At 42.7% G+C, this 16360-nt stretch overlaps 2 protein-coding genes across 5 annotated transcripts; one reads left to right on the top strand and one right to left on the bottom strand.

Moving 5' to 3' along the window:
- Positions 1–5524: 5524 nt before the first annotated feature.
- LOC119356871 (autophagy-related protein 101-like) lies at positions 5525–7813 on the bottom strand. Of its 2 annotated transcripts, none has more exons than XM_037623864.1 (7): positions 7585–7813; positions 7456–7492; positions 6952–7037; positions 6690–6785; positions 6424–6583; positions 6061–6214; positions 5525–5923 (listed from the first exon to the last, which is right to left on the bottom strand). In XM_037623864.1, exons 1-7 carry the CDS (start codon positions 7615–7617, stop codon positions 5842–5844), a joined length of 648 nt encoding a protein of 215 aa, XP_037479761.1. In that variant the 5' UTR covers positions 7618–7813; the 3' UTR covers positions 5525–5841. The 2 variants fall into 2 exon arrangements, with proteins under 2 accessions (XP_037479761.1, XP_037479760.1); XM_037623863.1 differs by having other exon boundaries at positions 5525–5955; positions 7585–7737.
- Positions 7814–7971: 158 nt separating this feature from the next.
- Positions 7972–15321, top strand: LOC119356870 (putative bifunctional dihydrofolate reductase-thymidylate synthase). 3 transcript variants are annotated; one of them, XM_037623860.1, is made up of 12 exons: positions 7972–8140; positions 8637–8693; positions 9184–9701; positions 9807–10206; positions 10288–10332; positions 11346–11411; positions 11979–12040; positions 12121–12195; positions 12282–12447; positions 12895–13018; positions 14783–14889; positions 15016–15321. In XM_037623860.1, the coding sequence occupies exons 2-12, from the start codon at positions 8637–8639 to the stop codon at positions 15124–15126; spliced, it is 1731 nt and encodes a 576-aa protein (XP_037479757.1). In that variant the 5' UTR covers positions 7972–8140; the 3' UTR covers positions 15127–15321. The 3 variants fall into 3 exon arrangements, with proteins under 3 accessions (XP_037479757.1, XP_037479758.1, XP_037479759.1); XM_037623861.1 differs by lacking the exon at positions 8637–8693 and having other exon boundaries at positions 7973–8140; XM_037623862.1 differs by lacking the exon at positions 7972–8140 and having other exon boundaries at positions 8681–8698.
- The last annotated feature ends 1039 nt before the right edge of the window (positions 15322–16360 follow it).

The raw sequence follows: 16360 nt of genomic DNA, 5'->3' as shown, positions 1-16360 counted from the left end.
CAGCGGTCTTGTCCAAAATGTTCATGGCAACAAACTCATCCAACACCTCACTTGAGGTCAAAGTGTGGAAGTCCGGTCTTTGGCGGATGACGGAGGACATGGCCTTGTGGTAGGGCATCATTGCCTTGAGGAATTTGCGCTTGATCCAATTGTCATCCGTGTCCTTGCTCCCGTGATCTCGTAGTGAGACCGCGAGTTTGGTGACTCTCCGATAAAGCTCACAAGGTTCTTCATCTTCCTTCATCGCAAACTCATCGGCCTCATCTTGTACCACTTCATAGTTGGAGCATTGAATGATTGCGCTTCCCCGGTAGAGAGACACGACACAATGCCATGCATCTTTGGCCAAGGCTAAGGGACGAAGATGAGGTAGGTCTTCGGGTGGAATTGCATCTTGAATGATGAAGAGAGCATTCTTATTGAATTGATTGTCCGCGGCTTCTCGAGGAGTGAAGTTGCTTGGATCATGTGGGTAGAAACCTTCTTCAATGATTCTCCAAAGGTTAGTGTTCACATGATTTAAATGACGTTTAAAGCGGTAAACCCAAGAATCAAAATCCTCATTTTTCACAATCTTAGGAGGAGGACCAGCATGATTCAAATGAGTAGAAGGAACCGGTCCACCATACACAAGTGGTGGTTCCATATGGGCAAAGATGCCGGTGCCATTCTTGCCACTAGAAGAAGGAGCCTTTTCACTACTAGCTTCCCCCTTGTCGGGGATAGCATCCGACACCTTGTTGGTGGGATCCCCCACTTTTAACGGTGCGGTGGATAGTTTAAGCCCCTCAAGAAATTTAGTAAACATGTTTTCAACTTCAGTCGTCATGGAGGTTTTTAATGTCTCCAATGCTACATTGAACTCCTCACGAGAGACCGAAGTTCCCCCATCGCCTGTAGACGAGATAGGATTCACACCGGAGTGTTCCTCCGCTCCGTCTACGGTATCAACCATACTCTTTGGACGGTAAAGTCCTTAATAAAGAGATGAGGCTCTGATACCAATTGAAAGGATCGATATGGTTGACTAGAGGGGGGTGAATAGGCAACTACCAATTTTTAGCTTTTCTTTACCAAATTAAACTTTGCATCAAAGTAGGTTGTCTAGATGTGCAACTAGGTGAACAACCTATATGATGCAACAACAACAAGCACACAAGCAAGCAAGGGAACAAACACTAAAAAGCTTGCACAAGTAAAGGTAAGAGATAACCAAGAGTGGATCCGGTGAAGACGAGGATGTGTTACCGAAGTTCCTTCCTTTTGAGGGGAAGTACGTCTCCGTTGGAGCGGTGTGGAGGCACAATGCTCCCCAAGAAGCCACTAGGGCCACCGTATTCTCCTCACGCCCTCACACAATGCGAGATGCCGTGATTCCACTATTGGTGCCCTTGAAGGCGGCGACCGAACCTTTACAAACAAGGTTGGGGCAAACTCCACAACTTAATCGGAGGCTCCCAACAAGACCACGAAACTTCACCACAATGGAATATGGCTCCGAGGTGACCTCAACCGTCTAGGGTGCTCAAAACACCCAAGAGTAACAAGATCCGCTAAGGATGAGTGGGGAAATCAAAAATCTCACGGTGGAAGTGTAGATCGGGGCCTTCTCAACCATTCCCGAGCAAATCAACAAGTTTGGTTGGCTAGGGAGTGAGATCGGGCGAAAATGGAGCTTGGAGCAATAATGGAGCTTTAATGGTGGAAGAGGTAGGTCAAAGGGGAGAAGAAGACACCCTTTTATAGTGGGGGGAACAATCCAGCTGTTACCCCCCACTCAGCCCCGCAGAGAGCGGTACTACCGCGGGGGCAGGGCGGTACTACCGCTCCCCCTCAGCTGTACTGCCGCGCTAGAAGAGAAAGGGCTGGGACCCAGAGCGGTACTACCGCGGAGGCAGGGCGGTACTACCGCTCACAAGCAGCACTACCGCCACTACTACCGCAGCTAGTACCGTAAAACCCGACACGAGAAAATGCGCACTCGAGTCGAGGCGGTAGGAGCACGGAGCCACAACGGTACTGCGGCTGAGGCCAACCAGCGGTACTACCGCTCCGAGGAGCGGTACTACCGCTTACTGAGCTTCAGCCGTACTACCGCTATACTGCAGCTAGTGCCGTAAAACCCGACACGAGAAAATGCGCACTCGAGTCGAGGCGGTAGGAGCACGGAGCCGCAGCGGTACTGCAGCTGAGGCCATAAAGCGGTACTACCGCTCCGAGGAGCGGTACTGCCGCTTAGTGAGCCTCAGTGGTACTACCGCTGTGGCCCGCGGTACTACCGCTGGGTCCAGGAAAAGACACAATGGGAAGAAAAGAGAAGCTCCAGAGAGACGGAAAGAAACGGTGGGTGTGAGAAGAACGTGTACGTGTTGATTCCACCCAAATCATACCTAAGCAGATCCCCTCTTGATAGTACGGTGACTACTACGAAACTTAGTCCACCAACAAAGTCACGAAGGAAGCTACACCGTCTTGAGTAGAGCGCCGAGGGGAAATAATCGTTTCGTGCCGAAGGATGAATATCTGAAAGAACTCAAAGCACCCGATTAGTCCGCAAATGCATTGTCATCAATCACCAAAACACCGTAGGGATAAATATGCCCTTACATCAGTGCTATATCTCGCTTGTTTTTTTAGGGAAATGCCATCATGGCGGTTTATAATTCACGTGAGAATAAAGACACATCGTTTGTTAAAACATCCACTAAGAAAGCCGGGGGCTCCGATTTCCAACCAATTGTTCGAGACATCTCCGAGTTCTTAGCTAGCAGATCTGTCGCCATATTGGTTTTCTGAGGGCAATGGCTAAAAACTAGGAGACCCGGGATCGCTAAAAGTGGATTGGTCAAATAAATGGTTTTGGGAAGCTTCTAAACACTGGTTCGCGGAACCTTCCTCCTGGTTTTGGCCGGTTTTAGGGATGCTTCGTGCCTTTTTTTGTTCTTCTTTGTGCTTTTCTCTATCAGTTTTTCATCATTTTTTTTGTTTTGTTAGTTTTGTTTCCCCCTTTTTCTTGTTTTTTTATTTTATTTTTCTTCATTTTTCAAACAAATGTTAACTTTGTTCATACATATTGAATATTTCTGCATAGCTTGAATAGTTTTAAAATACATGTTGAACATTTATCCAAATACGTGTTTGAAAACATTTATAAGTGTATATTGAAATACAAAGTGAAATTACTTAAACATACGTTGAACATGTTTCTAAAACATGCAAATATATTTAAGGTGTTATAACTTTTTTTAAAATTGAGAACTATTCTTTTCATTTCACAAACATTAAAAAACATGAAACATATATTTCATGATTTTAAATGGTTTCACAAACATTAAAAAACATGAAACATGTAATATTTTCTTGAATTTTTTAATATAATGTCATGAACAAATTTTTAAATGCGTGAAAATTCTTTTGAATTGTATGGGAAATTTTAAAATTGTGCGGTGGAAGTATTTTAAAACCTGTAATTTAATTTATGTTTCGAAATGCAAACACGAGTAAAAAAGAAAAAAAAGGAAAAACAAATGAACAAACTAAACTAACGTTTGCAACAACTAATGGTCCGACCCACTACAACGCCGCTCGAGGTGAGTCATTCATCTATCTCCCTAGAAGCGAAACGTAGACGCTCCTGCTCTCATTTGTATTCTTTCTTTCTCACTCCTCTTTCCGCTAGTTGAGTGTCGCCTATAATCCCCTGACTCCTCTATCATTCTCCTATGATGACATTGTTAGATGGAGTCAAGATCGGAGACAAGGTTGGATCGCCGTTGCATGTAGTGGGTCTTGGTTTAGGTAAGGGTTTACCTTAGCACCGATATCTATCGTTATGCCATTTTGGAGTTTCTCACTGGCGTTGGTGAGATGTGTTTGGTGGCCACATTTACATCTCCATGTCATCTTCCAAGGTGAACGAAAACTAATGGAGGTGGATCTGATGGGAGCTCCGACTGAAAACTTGGTGGTCGGCTAGATCGAGCTAATGTAGCCACCTCCCTTATTTCTTCGTCGTCACGGTGACAGAAGGACAGGCGAAAGCATATCTATGCCCAATTTTCTCATATCTAGCTCAAAGTTTTGGTAGGAGAGTTGTCTCAAATGGTCTTCGTCTATATTTGATCACAACATCGATGTCGCTAGCCGGAGTTGTTGATCCAATCATCAGATGTCGTCGTTGTGTATTATGGATAGCGATGGTTGATCGTTGAATATTGATCAACCTAGCAGACCCCCTTTGCTTCCATCTCCAACCTCTTAGTCAGTGAGACCCTCTTCCCCTTGCCTAGCGTCGCAAAGGTTGTGGTCAGAATGGTAGCCCCAGCATCTCCGAAGGTAGCATGTTGCTTAATCGATGGATTGTGTTTAATGTGTCATTTTCCGAGGTCCTGTATGCAAAAGGGAAGGACTTGTTTGTATTTTCTTTCATTTTCTTTGGGAGTCCTTCGATGCATTGTGTTGTAATTTGCAATATTAATGCTAGTTTCTTCGACTTCCTCTTTTTCTTTCATTCCCCTTGTATGTATGTTTTTTAAGCCAATAAGAATGAAAACTCTTGCAACTCTTGTTTTTTTAGTTGAACAATCAAAGAGTTACCCTGTTTGTGGTATGGATTTCCCCTATCTTTTACCTAAGCAAATTTCTTATTGTTCTTTCTCGACGCAACTTATTGATCCAGACGTGTTTGAACTTTGAAGGGTCTAGTAATCCAACTAGGCTATATTATCCTATGCATCGAGAGTTGTGCAACCGGCCGTTGTACAATTATGACAAAAAGTTCAGAAAAACCTAAGATTACATAAAACACAATGTCTATTTGTCATGCCATTGAATTTCAATTATAAATTAGTTCGACATCGAGAAGCAGAAATGACAAATCATTCTATTAATGTTTAATACTCCCTCCATAAAGAAATATAAGAGTGTTTAGATTACTAAAGTAGTGATCTAAACGCTTTTATATTTGTTTACAGAGGGAATACTTGTTCTCAATTTCAAGTAGGCTATGAATCGACCCGTTAACACTACATTTTCAAAATTTACTATTTTTGTACACTAAAATGTTTTATTACTTTTGTTCTCAAGTTGAGTTGAACTTATAATCAAAATATTTGTGACATGATAAGTATATATGCTACTTCTATGTACCTAATTATCTTCATATTTCCTTGGGAAAGTTTTGACATGGATTGTAGGTTTGGTACACCGGTTTGCAGAAAAAACTCGAGGTGCACATGATACACTCTCTCTATCTTCCTATCTCCGAACAACATTTCCAGATGAAAATTGTGTTTTGTCCAATCTAAGGCCCCGTTTGGTGTCCATCCGCTCCACTGCTCCGCTCCGGGAGCGGACGGAGCTGCAGTGAAAAGTCTTAGAGCGGGCAAAACGATGCTCCGCAGATCCGTGGATTTCACGGAGCCGGCGCATTGCCGAACGGGGCCTAAAAGTGGCAATATAATCAGTCAAAACAGCTTCCTACCCCAGTTTTCTTCCTTATGTCGGCACACCGAATAAACACCACTGCACATAACATCCGGAATGCACATATTTTTCACATCTGCATAATAACATGGTAATATTTTTTGGACACAGATTGTCAAGAGAAATATTTACAGCTAAACAAGTGGGAATTACATGATTGGATGGGTAAGAGAGTCAGTTCACTGGCAGTTCTACATTATTCTGTACACAACATTGCTTCCATGAGTCAGCAGCTCTGACGACGTCTTATAACCAAACGATCAATGGAGAGGTGAGAAAGGGGCAACGTCTTATCACCATGAAAGGTAGCACACCGATACCAACATCTTCGTTTAGTGCAGTTTCTAACAAAGATCTTCAGTTCAGTGAGTACGAATGTCCACTACTCAATGCCCTCCGAAGAACGTCGGCGTTCCACCCGAATACGGAATCAGAAGAGCTGTGAACACACGTCCAAGGAAAAGGTGTCACCTGGAGATTCAGATAGTGATGAAATAATCCCAACAAACTTGCAGAGACTACTCAGTATCAAAGAAGGTTGCTGGTTAAAATAGTCAAGTATAAAACTGAACGCACCTGGGGACCAAAATCTCATGATTGAATATTCTGTCGGAGATTGGAGGAATATGGTCTTTTTTCTCATTGGCGTAGTTAATGATCTGGAACAGGACTTCTTGGATCAGCAAGCTTAGCGCATCACGTCTTGAGCTGGTCTCTTCCAATGCTTGTCCTGAGGGCACATATCATCGCAAGTTAACAACAAGTTGTAACTGATTTGTTATATGCTCATAAGCAATACCATCCCGAAGATGACATAATTAGCAAAACTATTCCTACGAGTCCAGAGTGGCAGAGAGCATGGAGACACACACCCTCAACCTAGGTTTGAGCCCTAGCGAGGAGCCATGAAACAGACCCTGTCAATGAAAATGGAACTACCTTTAGTATTTGCCGGTGCTTTGGAGCCACGTGATTTGCCTTGCCCTTTAGGGCTTGTGACATGCAAATTGATGAACCATTGTTCCCAGAAAACCCTCTCAGTCTTGCTGCTGAACCAGCCTGGGTGCTTGTTCTTCTCATCGAAGAAAGAGAGGCACACCTGATATTCAGCTACCATGTGTTAAAACGAAAATAATAAAAAAACATGCAAATAGTAGAAATATATGCAAATAGTAGAAATATGTTGTTCAGCCTTATCGAACAACCTGGCTTTTCCGATTTGGATGCTTTTCTGCCCAAGCAATGAACTGGTTGATCTTTTCATCAACCTCCTTTTCTAGTTCTGCAAGTCCACATTGAACCTGACCACACAAACACAAATGACATCAACGATGGTTCTTTTAGTTGGAGCAGGTCAAATAATATCATGGAGCACACCAGCATATATCTTGGAGCTAAGTAATATTGTCTGCAACACCAAATACATGGAGGAGATAAGAGTTACTGCAGCTATTCAGTAATACTCACATATGTGATCTCAAAGAGGTCGCAGTCAACATCCTTGGGCCGGACAAGAGTGAGGGTTCGATGAAAGAATATAGTGTGCAAGATGCCTGCAACAGATTCATACACGATAATCATTAGGAACAGAGTAAAGAGAACCACACTAAAAAGAATAGCAGACACGTTTGTTATAACTGGTCCGTTTGAAGACTAATTGCAGAGAGGAATGCAATTGCTTCAGTTTTCCTTTTGCACAAGTGCAAATGCCAACATGAAACAAGGAGCTCAGGGAATCAATCTCCGGCACATCAGTACAGTAGTTGCAACTAATCAGACTAGGACATAAATAACGGGGCCACGATATACTCGTAAATTAAACTACTACTGCTACTATTCAGTACATCAGTATCAAAGAGTAGATTTCGGCTACTACTAAACTAGTAAAAGAGGGAACACAAGAAGGCAAAAATTGGAACAGTGGAGCAGAAGCATGGAAGAGGGGATCGAAGGGGAAAAACTAGAACTTACATCGCAGCACGTCTTTGATCTCCAGCGGCTCCAGCTCCTACAAGCAAGAAGGCCTGAATTCGTTAGGAAAGCAAGGAGAAATCATCAGGGGGGAAGGAGGAGGGGGGGTCGGATCGGATCGGATCTGACCAGTTCGTTGAGGTGGCACGTCTCGCAGTTCATCGCGGCTGATCGGCGAGGTCGGGCGGGCGGGCGGGCGCTCTCGATCCGCTCGCCTCGAGTCCTTCTCGCCGGAAATCCCCACAGGCGAGAGAGCAATCCGCTTATCCTACTCCTACTCAAACACGACGCCGGCTCCTGCCTCCTCCGCTCCTCAGCACGCAACGCAAACGCAAGCCTCTCCCCGGCGGCCCAGTGGCTCGGTTGGTTCCCTTTTCTTACTACCAAGGCCCGCGGGCCGCGACTGACAGGTGGGCCCGGACAACTGACAGGCCGGGAGATTACACGTGGGACCGCGGTGCTCGGGGTGACGTCAGGGAGCGAGAGACGGACACGGTCACGGAGGGAGTTTTCAGCCGCTTCGCTAGGGTTTGCGCGCGCTGGTTTCCCGCCGCCCCCGCCCAAAAACGCCAACGACAGCCGACGCCTGCCCCCTCCTCCGCTTCCTCCTCCCCACCGGCGGCGAGCGCGCGCGGCACCGGGGGCGCCGTCTCAGCAGCCACCGGGGCAAGCCGGCACGGTCTCGGTACGTTCGTATCTCAGCTTCTGCTCCCGCCCCTGCGCTGCGCTCCTCTCCTCGCAAATCTCGGCATAATCAGCCAAGAACTCGGTAGATTCGCCGGATGTGCCTGGGTGTATGTATTTTTCTACTTGTCGATGGAAGCATATGCTATGAAGCAGCGATGCTGCGGCCAGATTCTTGTTTCCCCTGCACAAGGGGATGCTCGGTGGCTCCTCCCTGTGTCAGTGATGTTCGATCCGCGTCTGTCCCAGTGAACTTGGGCACTGATTTCAAGCTCTCGGCTATTACCAACTGCTCTGACGCGACGAACCGATTGATTGGGCAGTTTAGGATTCATTCTCGGCGTAAAGGATGGTTTTATCCCGATTTAGTTTCATCGAGGAGCAGCCGAGCATGCTAGCTCTCTTTGTTTTCCCCCTCATTTCTCAGTTGTTAGAGTTGCCTCAATTATTTTAACATCAACGATCGTGCCCATCTTTATTGGTAGTTCCTGGTACAGATGCTATCATCAAAGCTACTCAGCGCGCGAGCCGGCATCTCCACTCTATACACGACCGTTAAGTACACCATCTACATTACCTGCCATTACCTTTACATTTTAACACGGTTCTGCAAGTTTTTCACTTCTTCTGCAACAGTTTATTGCTGAAAACTTGGAGTTTTGTGTAGTGTACTCTCATAAATTAAACATTGGAGAATAATTGGAGTAGTTGCATTCAGTTGCTTCCTTGATTTTTACGGGCCGGTGCTTGTTGGCCCCTCTTTTTGTGATAATGTAAAGGCAATAGATACCACAACCCCAAATTTTATTCAAGCTGAAATAGTGATTATTCCCCTTGTTCTGTGAGAATCGAGCTAGTTATAATAGATTCTGGCCCCTGTCTGCATTATGCCCTGAAACATTGGGGTTCAGTGTCCAGAGGTTCTTAGTATCTGTTCGATAGCTCTTTAGCTCTTCTAGGATAGGATGTTGTCTACTTATATATGTGTCAGTCCGCTGCTTTCTATGCTGACTTGGTTCTTATACGTTGCTTCCTCACATTCAGGCCACACCATTTTTGAGCACGCGTACCACCACAATTTCTCATTGGACAAGGCATAAATCTCTTGAGGCCATCAACAAACTGAAGTCTTCCTGCTTCCATCAATCTCGAATGATGGCAGGTGTCACAAATGGCAATTCACACAGTGATATTCAGAGAAAATATCAAGTTGTGGTTGCTGCTACCCGTGAGATGGGCATTGGGAAGGACGGAGCATTGCCATGGAAGCTGCCTAGTGACCTTAAGTTTTTTAAGGATCTCACAATGGCTACAGCAGACCCATCAAAGAAAAATGCTGTTATAATGGGAAGGAAAACATGGGAAAGCATACCCACTAAGTTTAGGCCATTGCCCGGTCGCTTGAATGTTATACTGACTCGTTCGGGCAGTTCTGATTATGCAACTGTTGAAAATGTTGTCACCTGTGGAAGCTTGGATTCTTCCTTAGAACTACTAGCATCAGCTCCCTACAGCTCAACAATTGAGAAAGCTTTTCTAATAGGGGGTGGTCAGGTACTGAGGTGAGTTATCAGCCTTTGTAGGAATATTTGTTTGATGAACATTGTTCCTGGTTATTCTGGTATTATAATTCTGTGTTCACTTCAACCACAATTTTTTTGATGCAGGGAATCGCTAAATGCATCTGCATGTGAGGCCATCCATCTTACTGACATAGAGTCCACCATTGAGTGTGATACTTTCATTCCTCCTATTGATCCATTGGTCTTCCACCCATGGTATTCATCTTCTCCAGTTGTGGAGAACAACATTAGGCATTCTTTCGCGACCTTTGTTCGCGTTAGAAAGTCAGCGGAAGAGGCTAATGATTCAAATCCCAGTGAATTAACCAGCAATGATGCTAAGAAGGAAAAGTTTGAAATTCAGAATTTTTCCTTTCTACCAAAAATGATCTTCGAAAAGCATGATGAATATCAGTATCTCAATCTTGTTCAAGATATATTACGAAGTGGTGCTCGGAAAAATGACAGAACAGGAACAGGAACAATATCAAAATTTGGTTGTCAGGTGCTGTCCCCAATTTTTTCCAGTATTTCTATTTAGATTTGATGATGGAAAGAAAGCTAATATTTGTTTTCTTCTTACCAGATGCGGTTTAACTTGAGGAAGAATTTTCCATTACTTACAACAAAGGTATTACTTATGCTCTTTGTTGAATATATGCACTTCTAATTTTCGAACATAACAATACTGAAGTCAGTGTGCTTGCTAGTGGAAGTCCAGATTGCAATGCTCTTTGGTTCTATTATTTTGGTGATATTTTATTTGAAGGAAAGGAGGCATGGATGAATTGTCAATTGATAAAAATACCAGCCTTTTCAAGTTTAAGAAATGGCAACTGCATCAGGCTAGTTAATTTTGTTCAAATGCATGCCAAGCATGATATCGCTTAGGGATTTGCAGTAACTTGTTGATTTTGGTTAATCTATCTCCTGTATGTACTTCATGCATAAAATTTATACCACGGAACCCCAGTTTCTCAAACGCACAATTTTTTTTGGAATTTATTACACATTTACTTCATAATAATTTTGTCATAATTTGAAAGGAACCAGTTCAATTCTTATAGGAACCTGAGAAGATAGCTGCGATCTTTATTGAGCTATTGGACATCAGTATTTGTTTTTTCTTAAGCTCAGACAGTTCTGAAGTATTTTTTTAATCTTTACCAGTATAATCTTAGACACTCACATGCTATGAGATCCTTACATCCTAGCTCTTAAGTCCCATGGTCCAGTCAATTGCAAAAACTGGATACCAATTAGATCATAAGCTTCTTTTTTATCAATTAGGGACGCAAGTGGCTAGATGCATATCCCGAAACCCAGTACTTGCTAGTATTAATTTTGCTGCCATTGCACTAATTGAGGAGTTTCACAGGGCAAGTGGGCTGCTGCTTGCATCCCTATTATCAATTGCACTTATTCGTGACCAAACATGCAAATTCATTGTTGTTCTATGAGTTTCAGACATCACACAGTTTGGTAATATTAGCTCATACACCAGTATAAAAAAAATCTTGCTCTGAATGATGAACAGAAGTTTTGGGTATTATCTCCTCTGTGGCCTGGTTTATATATTCAGAGAGCAGAATATTTTACCTTGATCTTTAATGCATTGTTTTGTTTCTTATATGGTTTTTCTAGAGGGTGTTTTGGCGTGGTGTTCTTGAAGAACTGTTGTGGTTCATCAGTGGCTCAACGAATGCAAAGGTATTTGAATATTTATTTTCGTTGAGTTGCGCAGTCCTTAAGTTTACATGTTGAATAGCGACTTTTGGGATTGGTGTCTTGGCTGCATGATGGTAAAAAAGACGGTAATGCACTCTGTGGCCACTGACATATTTCTGATTATGGATGCTCCTTCATAGCATATTGTGGTGTTCACCTTAGAACGTGCTTCGTGGAGCATCTCTGCAATTACGCCCATGTGTAATCAAGTACAATGGCTATTTTGGGACTAGCCTTCTCTGAATAATCCTCTTACAGAAATTTAAACACTTCAGGTGTCCGTCAAGTTTTTTTTTTCAACAGAATGCAAATAGGTGATCGCATGCATGTTATTTTACTGGCTATTCATGTTATTTAATATTTGAAGGTAACTCGTGTGTTTAAGCTGTTTGGGTCAACTCTTTCGAGCTTCTAAACAATTGTATCCTAGTTAGCTATTTGAGTTATAGCCTGTTTGCTGCATTTCAGGACTAGATAGGAGGTCAATATTGCTGTAATGCATCAATGGTCCCCCTTTTCATGACAGTGTCCATAAATTTTTATTTACAGGTTTTACAGGAAAAAAATATTCGTATATGGGATGGCAATGCGTCAAGGGAGTATCTTGACAGGTAACATCTCTTGGATATAACTGCACAGAAATAAAACAGCATAACATCCTAAACTTTGATCTGCCTGGCATATTTTCTAGTATTGGTCTATCACAAAGAGAGGAGGGTGACTTGGGACCAGTTTATGGATTTCAGTGGAGACACTTCGGTGCTGAGTAAGCTTACATTGGTTTAAAAACTCTCTTGTTCCTTAACTGTGCCTGTCTTACTGTGTTCTAAACTGTCTTAACATATTTCACAGATATACTGACATGCATGCTGATTATACGGGGAAAGGTTTTGATCAGTTAGCTGATGTCATTAACAAGATCAAGAATAACCCTGACGATAGGCGTATCATTATGTCTGCATGGAATCCAACAGATCTCAAGAAGATGGCACTTCCACCTTGCCACATGTTTGCACAGGTTAGTAACTTGGTGGAATTTTTTCCTTATTACTTTTGTTATCTGGTAGTCCTTATGTTTTGGTATGAAGTTGTATTGTATACATCATTAGGTGGCTGCAATTCTGCACATGACCGTAGTAACCATTTTATCTGTATTAAATTGCTCCTATGTTTTCTCATGGAAGTTGCCTATAGACTAAGGCTGCCCTCTGTGAGGATTGTAGATTGCTTTCTTTTCCCTGTTTGTACATACATTTACTGTATTTTGCAAATGAAAAAAAAAACCCCAATGCCTCTATATCTGCTTGTAAGTGGACTAGTATGATGTTCAGACATGGGTATTTTGTTGAAAATGGTTGGTTTTATAAATCATTTCCCCTTTTTATTGCTTCTATAAACAGTTAATGTGCCATTTTCTTCTCTTAGCAGCTTATTTAGATATCATATTTTATATCTTGCCTTGCAGTTTTATGTCGAGAATGGAGAATTATCCTGTCAGATGTATCAACGTTCAGCTGACATGGGGCTTGGTGTACCATTCAACATTGCATCATATTCTCTTCTGACGTGTATGATTGCACAAGTTTGTGGTAAGTTTTTTTACTTCTTGACTTCTTTTTATCAATATCTTTTATTTGCTAAGGCTTGGAAATCATATTAAAATCCTAGCTTGTTTATTTTTGTTTCATGACAATTCGGTTCGTTGTTGTTGAGGACTTGGCATTTTGCTTGTTCTATATGCTATGTCATTCTGTTGTCACTTGGAACTAGTTAGTTTGTATAGGTTCAAAGTCATTTCGTTTTCTTAAAAAAGAAGAAGTAGATCCTAGTTTATAATTATGTGAAACTAAAAGGGCTACAATAAGTGGGGGGAAAATACGACCTATAACAGGCTATGTCTCACCATGATTGAAGCTTACAATAACATTTTCCTTTTCCTCTGTGGACAACCAATTTTTTTCCTGAATAAACACAAAGCCTTGCATCTGGGTGTATTGGGAAATATAAAAAAGTTATTTACATGCCCATGAATGCATCTAACAACCCAAAATAGAACGCACGCCTTTAGGAGCTATGCCCCGCTGGAAGTAGCGGCCCGATGCCTACTGCCCCTGCCTGTCAAGTTCATCTTTCAAGGTTTCTTTTAACAATTTTGGGTGCTATGTGTGGTCCCTTCGAAATTAAATAGTCCAGATCTCTGAGTAGTCTATGCTCCTTCATGAAGAATCCTTTGCCAGTATGGTGTGTAAGATCCAACAAAATTTCCTCCAGCTGAAGATCAACTGTTCTCGCTGGGCCACCTGCTGTACAGTCATATTTTTCTCTTTGATAGTGGAGAATAATTCACAGGGACTTGAGGCCCAACAGACTGCCCTCACACAGGCCCCTCCAAAGGAGTCCAGAAATCCCATTACCTACTCCCTCCGTCCCATAATATAAGAGCATTTTTGACACTTGTGAGGTGTCAAAAATGCTCTTATATTATGGGACGGAGGAAGTATTAAGTAGATGAATAAGAGTGCAGAAATCCCATTACCTATAGATGAATGTGCAGAAAGACCTATATAGTTATCCAACAGTTTCAGGTATCTCTCAGCAGAAGAACCATAAGAAAGTCTGTTGCAAAGTAATCTGAATTCTGTTAGTACCATTATTGGACGTGACTCTGCAGGTGAAACACTTGTCAGACATGCCATGAGATTGATGCGGGTGACAGAAAAAAAGACTTTCCACAATCCAAACCCATCCACTTATAACTTATGCCCAAAACCATTATATACTGATTTTTTTTTCAAACAGTGCTCTGTGCATAATCTTGTCAAAAGCTTTCTCAGAAATTTCAGATTTATGATAGAGAATTAGAGATGCAACATGCAGCATATTCAAATGCCCAACAATAGCAGTCCTGAATAGTTCCGCGTTTGTGAAACCATAGTTTGTTTGGTATGGCTAGTTTGAATAATAATACTCCCTCTGTAAACTAGTGACCTAGAACGTCTTATGTTAGTTTACAGAGGTAGTAGCTTTCAACCTGTTAATCTATAACTTTATCAGCAATTTCAAAGTGCTCTTTTGCAAGGACATATGCCTCAGTCATTTTGTCACTTGCAAAATTCCATATGAAATATTCTTAACATACTACGGCAAGGAGCATCTCATCTTCTTTTAATTGTTGGTTTTATCTTACTGTATATGTTTTGCATTGAGTTGCTATTTGCTAACAACTCGGATAACACATGTTACTCTTCCCCTTCGTCCTGAAAATATAAAGAACAATCCAGTAAACCAAAAGAAACGTTTTCTCAGAGATGTGTATACAAGTTGTTGGATCCTGACACTCTGTGCGTGTGCAGATCTTTCTCCTGGAGAGTTTGTCCATGTGATGGGCGACGCCCATGTCTACAGCACGCACGTCCAAGCCTTGGAGGAACAACTTCAGAAGCAGCCCAAGCCATTTCCTGTAAGCATTCCTCAAGCAGAGCATAACCTCGTCGTACGAAAAGCAGCCGGGGACAGTTGCTGACTCCGCCTTCGCATCTGAGTAATCCGTGTATCTGACTATGTTTGACATGGATGCCATTTGCAGATTCTGAAGATAAACCCTCTGAAGAAGGATATAGACTCGTTCGTCGCGTCAGACTTCAAGCTGGTCTCCTACGATCCTCACCAGAAGATAGAGATGAAGATGGCAGTATAATAAGGAGTTGCATCCACCGGTAGTACCAGCATGTACGATATCTAATGTTGATGATGCCTTTGTTAAACCATGATTCGTGACGCAATCTCTAGGCAACCTTTTTCACTGCGCGATCGATGCCTTTGGTGGATCCCTGGCCATGGGCATAAGCTGGGGAATGAATGCAAAATAGTGGGATCTTGGTTGCTACCAACAGCGACTAGCGGGTTGTTTATTTCTCATTTTGCATTTCCCAAGTTTTAGGTTCTTGGCAGCATGGGTGCAGTGATTCGCGATGATGACAGGGTCATGTTCCTCGCTGCTTCAAGCAATCCAGCCCCATGTGTTGCCATGGCAGAAGCCCCGCTCCATGGTCTCCCTGCCGCCGGTACATCTGCTGGGATGGATGGATGCCTGGATGGATACAACCGGGTCGTGGTCGTCGTCAACTCTGGTTGCATCCGCGCCATCAATTTCCATATCAGACAAGGGATGGAAGGTGGCCAGCTGTGGCCTCCACTGTCGAACAAACTACTCATCGAATGACAAAATGCCTTCGAGAGAAACCAAGCAAGGTCGGGGACGGATTCATCACTGGCTCACAAGTCACAAAGCTTCTTAACTGCTAAGAAAACAAACAGTGCTTAGCGCCTTTCCGAAGCATATTCATGCCGTCAAAGCACCCGTCAAAAAGGTGGTGCTTTACGAATCACGGGCGCACTAATTCGATGTTCGTGACTATACAGCCGGAATGAGCTTCACGCAAAAGATAACTTTTTAACAAAAGGCTGTTAAAACCAGAGGAAGTCTGTTGATTGGCACAAGATTCGACCAAAGTCAACACGGAACAAAATGTTAACACATGTTGAAAATATTAATCGACATTCGGCAAAAGTTACACAACCTTGCCGAGAAGCCGTCGAACCCTTTGCATATTCCGCCATGTCTAGGAATTCGGTAGCCGATGTATACTTACCTAGGTCCTCTGTAAGGAACATTTTCTTAATATTCGTGGTGAATTTGATAGGAATTTTGACCCCGATGTACTTCTCTATCACATTAACGGAATTTTGTGCGGCCCATCAATGGTCGAGCATGTAGATCAATCATGTAATCAACACTCTTTTTTTGCGGGTGATGTAATCAGCAACCCTTTAATCTAAAAAAATGCAATCAACACTTATACATGCTTAAAAACCTTTTATTATTTTTCGCATGTGTGAAATACACCATTTATAGTCAACTCAAATGTGGG

The sequence above is a fragment of the Triticum dicoccoides genome, chromosome 2A (genome assembly GCF_002162155.2).
Source record: "Triticum dicoccoides isolate Atlit2015 ecotype Zavitan chromosome 2A, WEW_v2.0, whole genome shotgun sequence".
Classification (NCBI taxonomy): Eukaryota; Viridiplantae; Streptophyta; class Magnoliopsida; order Poales; family Poaceae; genus Triticum; species Triticum dicoccoides.
Note: the sequence above shows the minus strand (reverse complement) of the source record. Positions and strands in the feature narration are given on the sequence as shown.

Coding starts and splice junctions, on each gene's coding strand:
- LOC119356871 (XM_037623864.1), bottom strand. CDS start 7,617: ATGAACTGCGAGACGTGCCACCTCAACGAACTG. Junction 6,786..6,951: donor ACCTCTTTGAGATCACATAT/GTGAGTATTACT, acceptor TTGTGTGGTCAG/GTTCAATGTGGACTTGCAGA. Junction 5,924..6,060: donor CATGAGATTTTGGTCCCCAG/GTGCGTTCAGTT, acceptor GTGTGTTCACAG/CTCTTCTGATTCCGTATTCG.
- LOC119356870 (XM_037623860.1), top strand. CDS start 8,637: ATGCTATCATCAAAGCTACTCAGCGCGCGAGCCGGCATCTCCACTCTA. Junction 10,333..11,345: donor TTCCATTACTTACAACAAAG/GTATTACTTATG, acceptor TGGTTTTTCTAG/AGGGTGTTTTGGCGTGGTGT. Junction 14,890..15,015: donor AGCAGCCCAAGCCATTTCCT/GTAAGCATTCCT, acceptor TGCCATTTGCAG/ATTCTGAAGATAAACCCTCT.